We start from the raw sequence: 9,088 nt of genomic DNA, 5'->3' as shown, positions 1-9,088 counted from the left end.
TTTATGAAAAAAGCAAAAATGGCAGGTATGCAGCAGCTGAAAAGGTATGAGATGTAAGCCACCACCGCTACTCCTCTAAGCTTGAAGCTATTTATAGAAGTCAATGGTCTAACCGGTCCGACCGGTCCGACCATGGTCTCGAGAAATTGTCAGACCAGACCAAGTCTTGGCGGTCTAGACCAGACCAAGACCAACACAGACCAGACCATTCCGATCACTGGCTCCATCCAGCCTATCGCTGGGACTGGTTTGCTGAGACGTGGTCACATAAGCCTAGTTGGGTAACAAAGGCAAAACAGATGGTTGCCGATGTCTGGTTATCGGACTACGCCCACCTTGAGGTTGGAACTACCAGCAGCAGAAGTGACGATGAGCCACCAGCTAAACGGTCTCGGTTTTTCAACCCATTTGAGAAGAACAGTCGTCTGCCAAGCTCAACACCAGCCTACGCAACAACTATAATGGGCGACGAGTACCAGGCGTGGCAGACGGATCGTGAGGTAGGTGACAGCAATGTCCGTGATCCAATCCGTTACTGGATCACGAAGAAAGGCAGATATCCCCGATTGTCCAGAATGGCGTTGGACTTCCTGACGATTCAGCCAATGTCAGCGGAATGTGAGAGGCTATTTTCAGCAGCTGGCAAAATGGTCTCGGCATTGCGTACAGACCTGGATGCTGAGATTATCGGAATCTGTCAGGTTTTACGTTCTTGGTATCGTGCCGGCCTCATCAAGGACCTGGATCCATTGCTTCACTCGCATGTTGAGGCTCAGCTAGATGGGGTTTACGCGACTCTGAGCGACAATGAACTGACACTTGCCGAGTCCAAGTGGTTACGGGATGGCGAGGACAGCGCCAGCGAGGGAGGTGATACAGTGCTGCAGCAGCCGGAAGATGAGTTAGAGACAAAATGTGAAAGTGAGCCGGAATAGGCGTGACGCGGTGAAGAGTCTCCAAAGTGCACTTGTACATACATGTGTACATCCACTCCACTCAACTCGGAAATTATGGACATCCATCAATTTGAGGTCTGACATGTAGCACATCCACGCGACTTGGTCCAAATGTGGATGGGTGTAGTGGTTTCGAGCCTTGTGCTTTGAGGAGGTCTCCCGGCCAGATACATATTGCTTTCGCTGGTGCAAGAGTCTTTAGAGATGAGGACAACCAGCTCCGAAAGCTTGTTCTAGGCATTCCGGAGCTGGTGGAACGACACTCCGGCGAGAACATCGCAGCTGATATCATTGACATCATTCGCTCGTTCGGTACTGAGGATAAGGGCCGTTACTTCACCCTCGACAATGCGGCGAACAACGATACGGCGATGCGCGAGATTGCGCAAGAGCTGCACTTCGATGCGGTGAGATGGCGCGTTCGATGCGTCGGCCACATTCTCAATCTCGTCGTCAAGTCCCTTCTGTTCGAGAAAGATGTCGAGGCGTTTGAGGACACCGTTGCCAAGGGCGAAGCATTGGCAAGGGCAGCGCACGACACGTGGGTGCGGAGAGGCCCCGTCGGCAAAGCTCACAACTTCGCCGTTTGGGTCCATCGGTCGGACGTGCTGACATTGCTTCGCCAAATCCAACAAGACTCGTTTGCGGCAGCTGACAACGACGAGATTGGAAAGCAACGGCCATTCGACGTGGTCATTGACAACGATACCAGATGGCTATCCCAGTATTACATGATCAAACGACTGGTACGACTACAGCCTTTTTATGAAGAGTTTGTTGCCTAGTAAAGAGAATTTTCCGAGATGGCCGAAGGGGAGAGGCAGGCCAGCGGTTCTCTCCTTGCCTCGAGGAGTCAAGTTTCCTGGTCTGTCATGGTCTTGGTCTGGTCTAGACCGCTAAAATTTGGTTTGGTCTGACCGTTTCTCCAGACCATGGACTAACCGGTCTTCGTGGTCCTTCATGGTCTGCTATAAATAGATTAAGTTAGAGAGATTGGTGTCGCCGGGTGGCTTGATTTTGTACAACACGGCTAGAACCCGTAGATTTTGCTTTTTTGCTCCCGGTTTTCATCTTCAGTGAAAAGGGGCCAGCGGGGGGCAAGCGTAGCGGACAACGCCAGAATACTTCTTCTTGTTGTTATTAGGTCTGTAACTCGAAACTTGCTGCCCCAATCATGTACAATGTCGACGCCTACGCCTCTTACTCCATCTCCTGCACCTAGCCCCTCACCCGCGCGTACATCACCTGCCTCAGCACCATCACTTACCCCCGCCACTTCTACTCCAGTTCAATACCATGAACCTCCGGACGAGATCATTCAGGGCCGTATTACGTACGTAAGACGAGCTGCCATGGCAAACAAGAGGTATCGTCTTAGTTCATCACACATCTGGATATACGGTGTCCAGTACAAAGACGTGTATTACTGCCATGCCCAGTGGTCCACTCGTTTTTAAATTAAACTTTTTGCCGGAACTCCGATCGAATTTGGCGCAGCAGTTCCGCTCGACGTCTTCACACGGAGACAGTCTTTGATAAGGTAAAGAAAATAGGTCGGAAAAAGTATTTATCCGTCGCTCAACTCCGATCGCCGCGGAGAGAGTTTGTGCTAGCCCGGTTCAAACCCGGATTTCCGCTGTCAAGTCCGGAGCGGCAAACTCGTCAGTGGCCCTGGCCGGCCTAAACGCCTAAGAGTGAATAAAAGCCGTTTTTGAGTCATAACGATAAGTAGGAAATGACGTAGTCATAAAGCCACTATCAAATATAACGGGTAAGCCGCTTGAGCGGCGGCTGTGCCCAGACTTGCAAATAAATAAATCAACTCAAATCTGGCTCCGGATTTGATTTAATTTGGAATCAGAAAATTCCAATCTGATTTAATTTGATTTGCCTGCTTGTCGATTTGATTTATTTGACTCATTTGGCTTGTTTAGATATTTAGATGACCTCACTTTTCTCCCAGGACGATATACACTGCGCAGCCCCTATAATGTCCGCTTTAAGCCGTCCTCTCTGCGTAGTAACCATCTGCCCTGCTAGACTAAAAATGCGCTCTGGCTCGGAGGACATAGCTGGAACGGAGAATAGGTCAATGGCCATCCTTGACAGCCGCGGGTACTGGCGACGACGAAGAAGCCAGTACTACCGATGATGCCTACTGCTACGGCTACTACGAAGAAATAAACAGAGATAATTAGCTTTGATAATACCAACAAGCTTGCGGACAAGCATTGATTGAACTGGGGTCTGAATTACTTGGTATGGGGCATGACAGGGAAACCCCCCCCCTTCCCCTCTTTTTGATTTGGCAATCCACCTGCTGCCTTGTCCAGCTGCGCACCACAAAGCATCATGCTAAATGGAAGCCATCGCAGCCAGCCAGATATAAACAGCATATACAAAACTTATCGATGAATTCCATAACCTCTGTTGTCTGTGTTTGGGGGGCCATTATTTGTCCTAGGCTCCTCGGGAATAGTCCTTTAGGTTGAGGCTGGTGGTGTGGCTGGTAGCAGTCGGACGCTGGCAAGAGCGCGCCCTCTGTGTTGGCTTGGGGCCTGATTACGACACTTACTCGCCTTATCAATTCTCGCCCTACGGTAGAGCTGCTCTTAGCGTTCTAAGGTAGGGATTATTACTTTGTAGATGGTCCACGTGCCTATTGGGTTCGAGCTTTGCTGATTAATGCTGTATTACGCTAATAAATGTGCCATGATTGTGTAGACGCCTCGGTATGTTGCTGCCGGTTCTCCCACTTGAGTAATGTCCATCGTTTCAAGATGTTATTGGTCTAGCATAATAGTTGGCGATACCGGTTCCATCCGTACGTGTGTACTCATGCTGCGCGTCTACTTTTTTTTCTTTTGGCTCCGCCTTCGTCCACTAAAAACATGGGCGTAGGCTGTTAGCATAGCCAGTTTGGGGAAGCCATCCGTTGCCTGAATCATGAAGCCCCGTTTATAATCAACCGGTTAATCTACAAAGTAGAGTTGGTAGCCCGCCTTTGCTTTGCGGCTACAGCTCCGAAGTTGGAGCGCATAAAGGTAATAAATCACAGAAGTGGAAGCTAAATTTTGAAATGCTCTTCATCTCCAGTTATATCAATTTACATGTAACACACGCATGCGTATTAGCTCACTCAAAAGTATTTTTCTGCTCGCTATAATGCTAGATATATAGCTTGCTACTTAGCTACTGAGCGGATATTGTCAAATCGGCGCGGCAAAACCAATGTAATCAAAGAGTATACCAAGCCGTGCTAGCATATTGGCATACCCCTTTCATATTCGCACCGATGATTTCACTGTTTATGTTTTACTACCGATTGTTTCCCTATTTAATCATATATCTAGCTGATGCCTAGTCCCGTCTGTCGAGTATGGCTTTATTCATTCCTTCATACAGTCACTCATTTGTCGCTTACATAGCCTATTATTCACTCGTTTTCACACGCTTACACTCCTTTTAACTTCAAGTCTCTATACCGTCTATTGGTTCTGGTCTTCCGTGCAATGCTTCTCAACTTCCGCCTCGTCGCTACTGGCCTTGCCGCCTTGGCTGGTTGTGCCCAGGCACTCAACATGGCCAACTTCACAACCGATGAAGTAGGTTGTGGTACTCCTGGCCTGAGCCTGGAGGAAAGGAAACACTCAGAGGAAGTCCTCGCGCAGGGAAACAACACTACAAAGCGTCAAGAGGCCCAAAAACACAGGATACCAGTACATATTACTGTTTTAGCCAAGGACAACACCGTCAATGGCGGCAATATTAAAGTAGGTGGTTTGCGTGCCTTGACTGTCAATATGGCAGGTGTAATAAAAAACTCCTAACACGACGTCTAAAACAGGACAGCCAAATCCGACAAGTACTAGATGATTTCAACAGATTCTATTCCTATGGTTTCTACCTCGATGTCTCGGTCGACAAGATCCATCGCTATACGCGTCCCGACCTTTTTCATCCTAACTCGGGGATGTTTACTGGAAAATCCGACGACATCAAGAGGCAATATCATCGGGGTGATGGTGACTATGCCTCATTGAACATTATCTTCCTTTTTCGCCTTGAAGACTGGTACAAGAACGAGACCACTACCCAGTGGGGGCCTAATGGTGACACCTGGACCTCATGGAGCAGTAGTTCCGGAGGCACTATGGGCTCGTCTTCTATCCCCGGTGCCGAACTTTGGAAGTATAGCAACGCAGAGGATATCGAGAAAACAGACGGCCTGGTCGTCTCCTCTGCCATCATTCCGAATGTAGCTTATCCGGGGTATAAGGGATCGTTGGCTTTATTCGCCCATGAGGTTGGCCACTGGCTTGGACTAAAGCACACAGATTACTCGAGCATCGAAGAAGCCTGGGGTAGAACGGCCTGCGATCCGGTTAACGACGGTATTGATGATACTCCAACTCATATCTTGGACGCCAAGGTGAGAGAGACTATGCTGTCCTGCCCTTCAAGAGGCCAAGTCAACACCTGCCAGCATCTTGATAGTAGGCCTGACCCCATCTATAATTTGATGATCTCAACGCATTTGTGAGTATTCATGTTACCCTGTTAAATCGAACCGAGAGTCTAATCAAGATGTACTATAGCGGCTGCGAGATGGATGGCTTAACAGATGGCCAGAAGCAAAGAACGTTGGAGGTGTTCGAAAAATTCCGCAAGCCTTATAAAGGGCAGATGCAGCAGAAGGGACGTTGGGTGCAGCCGCAAGGTCAACAGTCGCAGGGTCAACAGCCGCAGGAGGAGGAGGAGCCGCAGGAGGCGGAGCCGCAGGAGGAGGAGAAGCCGCAAGAAAAGAAGCCGCAAGAGAACGAGCCCCAAGGAAACGAGCCGCAGGAAAAGGAGCCGGAAGATCAACAACCGCAAGATGGGCAGGGCGATTGGCGGCAGAAGGAGGTTGCGCGGCTGCAGTCGGAGAGCAAAAAGCGCTGGGACGACTTCCGTCGCGAGCAAGACAAGTATCGTCAACAGCTGCAGCAAACCGATCAGCAGAATGGGAAGAACTGTTTCAACCAGGTGGAGCAAGATTACAAGCAGCGTGAAAAATCGCTGAAGGAGTCGATGTGGGAAAAGTACAACCAACTGCAAGCTGAACGCAATGAAATGTGGGAGTGGCTCGAGCAATACTGGCAGCAACCGCAATACAGTCAGTGGGCCGACGAAGAATGGGAGCGGCGGGAAAAGGATTATGCGGGACGGCAGAAGGAGTATGAGCAGGAAGAACGCGGGTATTGGCAGAACCTGGACCAAGACACACAGGAGGGACAAGAGTGGTGTAAAGAGGAGCAACGAAAGGCAAATGACCAAAGCCAACAGGACTTTCGTAAGTGGGCGGAGGAGTATGTCAAGTACCTTCAGGACAATGACAGCAGGGCTCAGCAGTACATTGATAGCCTGTGAGGGAAGCAGTAGTGATAGCCCGCTATAATTAGGGATTATTGGAAAGGCGTTAGCTACCTATGGAGAAGTTGCTACTTGAAAGATGGGAGTTTGGTGGGATGATATTCTGATGGGATGAAATCCTGATGGGGAAGAAGTGGAAATTACTTAGTTACAGTCACAGTCGGCATTGCAGGCTTGAAAAGCCATGCTGATGGATAATGGTATTTCTTAAGTACTCCTAATTTACGGGCATCTACACTATAAATCAAGTACCTTTTTTCCTACCCATCTCTACTAAAGTTATATCTAAGATCTTACCACAGCATTATATAATTATGTAATAAAAACAAGAACCTATCAATATTATTTAGTAAAGAACTTATCTCTATTTTTTTTAAAATAAGTATTTACTCAGTATCAATATAGGAAAGTAAAAGTACTTTTATAGTGGTAATAGGATGTGAGCTTTGCTGATCAAGCCTGTGGACCCACCTAGAGATGCTTAATCTTTGCGGATAGCGCCTGCAAATTAGAGGCACCTCGGGTCGTCCACGTAGCACTACTCTTATTAGATCGTGTTCGATATATTATATACACGTCTTATTCCCCCCCAGCGAACCCCCTCTCCTCTCATGTCTTTTCCTCGTATATTGTGGCAAATTTCGTCAAGACACTCTTCAGCGCTGACCTCCGGATAGGCTTTGCCAGAAACTCGTCCATGCCCGACTCGATGCACTCTTTGCGATTACTCTCCTCGGAAAATGCTGTCAAGGCCACAATTGGGGCCGCATAGCCCATCTGCCGAATCAAATTGGTCGACTGAATGCCGTCCAGATTGGGCATTTGCACATTCATAAAGATGAGATCAAATTTCCGATTTCGTTCCATGTTGGCCTTGACCACCTCGTATGCCTCACGACCGTCCTTTGCAATACAAACATCAAGAACCTTTTCCAGTTTGAGCATTCTGCGTACAACCTCGATATTCGTCGCATTATCGTCAGCAACGAGAACACATAGCTCGCTGTTTGCTGACTCGCCCCCAGAGGTTTTCGCCTTGTCGGCTTTGGCTTTTTGGATGGCAGCTTGCGTCTCGACGCTCGTGGTTGGCGGCGGAACGACGGTGGTTGGGTTGGCAGGTGGGACGGGCGGCGTCTGGTAGGGATTCGGTGGGAAGAATGGTGTGCTGAGGCCAACAAGACGAGGCTGAATATCGTTTCTGTGACTGACGTTGCTGTTTGCTGTGATTGCTGGATCGGCGTCCTGCGCAAGCACACTGCTCAAAGAGTTGCGGTGGCAGCTGCTGCTGCCGCCGCCGCCGCCACCAGTTGTTGAGCCGCCAACGCTCGGTGCTCTTGACACTTGCCTCGTGCTTTCCGACCTGGTGCTTGGCACACGGTCTATAATATGTTCGAGGGGAATTTGTAGACTAAATGTTGAGCCAAGCCCCTCACTGCTTCTGACTGTAATCGTGCCGCCCATTAGCTTGGCCAGCTGTGAGCAGATACTCAACCCCAATCCGGTGCCGCCAAACTCCTTGCTGAAGCTCGAGTCCACTTGCACAAATGGCTCAAAGATCTGATCCTGCATGTTGCTGGGAATGCCGCGCCCTGTATCTTCGACCTCGAATGTGAAGAGATATGCAGTTGCGAGACTATCGGCCAACGTCGGCGGTCTTTGCACGTCTTGAGTAAACATGACGTGGGAGTCTCTAGCGAGCTCTTCTTGATCGCATGTCTTTGTTCCAATCTCCCCTGTTTCTGAAGCCGACGATGGCGAGCATCTCGCTCGAGTGCCACTTTTTTCGCTGCTGGATTGAGATTTTTGTGTCAAAGCCTTTTGCCGCGTGCCCTGCTTTACCGTCATCTCATTACCCCGCTGTATTCGAACCTGAACCTTGCCGCCCGCTGGTGTAAACTTCAAACTGTGGCTAACAAGATTGATGATGACTTGTAATATCCTGTGCTGATCTCCCAAGACGTACATGTCGCGTAGACGGTCAGGACGGCCAGTTTGGACCAAACTTTGTTGGAGATGGAGATGTGGTGTCTCGTGATAATCCTGGTATTCTGGCCTAGATAAAACGACTTCTAGATCGATTTTATTGTCTTTGGCTTGTTTGTCGAAAATAGATATGATTTGCGACCAGGCTGGCGCATGAATCATTATCAATCATTATCACCTAGATAATGAAAGGAAATGACTGATTAATAAGCGAAGCAGTAATGATAATGATCATTGTCAGACTTAAAATGAAATGATAATGATTTAATGATTGAAGATCAACAATGACCAGGTCGCGCCGCAAATGGACGCTTGTTGTATTACGTTTCGTTCAACTCCACTTCCACCAGATCCTTAAGCAGCCCGTCGTAATCATCCAATAGTCCTGCCCGTAGCCACGATCGTACGGTTTGTGTGATAGCGATTGTTTCAGCCTGTAATCGACAGCGTTTCGCCGAGACCATGTTGTCACACGAGGAAAAGACCCTCTCGCATTCCGCGGCCATGGGCGGTACGGAGAGTATGTCTATGGCCATACGCGTAAGGCGAGGATAGTCAAATCTTTTATTAAACCAATATAAGAATGGATCGCAGTCCTTCTCAACAGGATCCGCTAAGTGGAGCCATCGGTCAAGCTCATCATCAGTGCCTTCCCGAGGAATTTCCATCGCTGTCGATTTAAAGCTGTCCAAGTACGAAGAGAAGGTATCCACTGCCTGGCAGTGGATAGTATCAAT

At 48.8% G+C, this 9,088-nt stretch overlaps 3 protein-coding genes across 3 annotated transcripts; 2 read left to right on the top strand and 1 right to left on the bottom strand.

Moving 5' to 3' along the window:
- Positions 1 to 18: 18 nt before the first annotated feature.
- BBA_09686 (restless-like transposase) lies at positions 19 to 1,741 on the top strand (the record flags this gene model as incomplete). The annotated part of the gene is made up of 3 exons (XM_008604783.1): positions 19 to 44; positions 98 to 901; positions 1,084 to 1,741. 3 exons carry the CDS (start codon positions 19 to 21, stop codon positions 1,739 to 1,741), a joined length of 1,488 nt encoding a protein of 495 aa, XP_008603005.1.
- Positions 1,742 to 4,468: 2,727 nt separating this feature from the next.
- On the top strand, positions 4,469 to 6,365 carry BBA_09685 (metalloprotease-like protein; the record flags this gene model as incomplete). Its single annotated transcript, XM_008604782.1, has 3 exons — positions 4,469 to 4,729; positions 4,804 to 5,495; positions 5,555 to 6,365. The coding sequence occupies 3 exons, from the start codon at positions 4,469 to 4,471 to the stop codon at positions 6,363 to 6,365; spliced, it is 1,764 nt and encodes a 587-aa protein (XP_008603004.1).
- A 612-nt stretch (positions 6,366 to 6,977) lies between these two features.
- Positions 6,978 to 8,045, bottom strand: BBA_09684 (hsp90-like protein; the record flags this gene model as incomplete). The annotated part of the gene is made up of 1 exon (XM_008604781.1): positions 6,978 to 8,045. One exon carries the CDS (start codon positions 8,043 to 8,045, stop codon positions 6,978 to 6,980), a length of 1,068 nt encoding a protein of 355 aa, XP_008603003.1.
- Positions 8,046 to 9,088: the final 1,043 nt, after the last annotated feature.

The sequence above is a fragment of the Beauveria bassiana genome, assembly GCF_000280675.1.
Source record: "Beauveria bassiana ARSEF 2860 unplaced genomic scaffold BBA_S00062, whole genome shotgun sequence".
Classification (NCBI taxonomy): domain Eukaryota; kingdom Fungi; phylum Ascomycota; class Sordariomycetes; order Hypocreales; family Cordycipitaceae; genus Beauveria; species Beauveria bassiana.
Note: the sequence above shows the minus strand (reverse complement) of the source record. Positions and strands in the feature narration are given on the sequence as shown.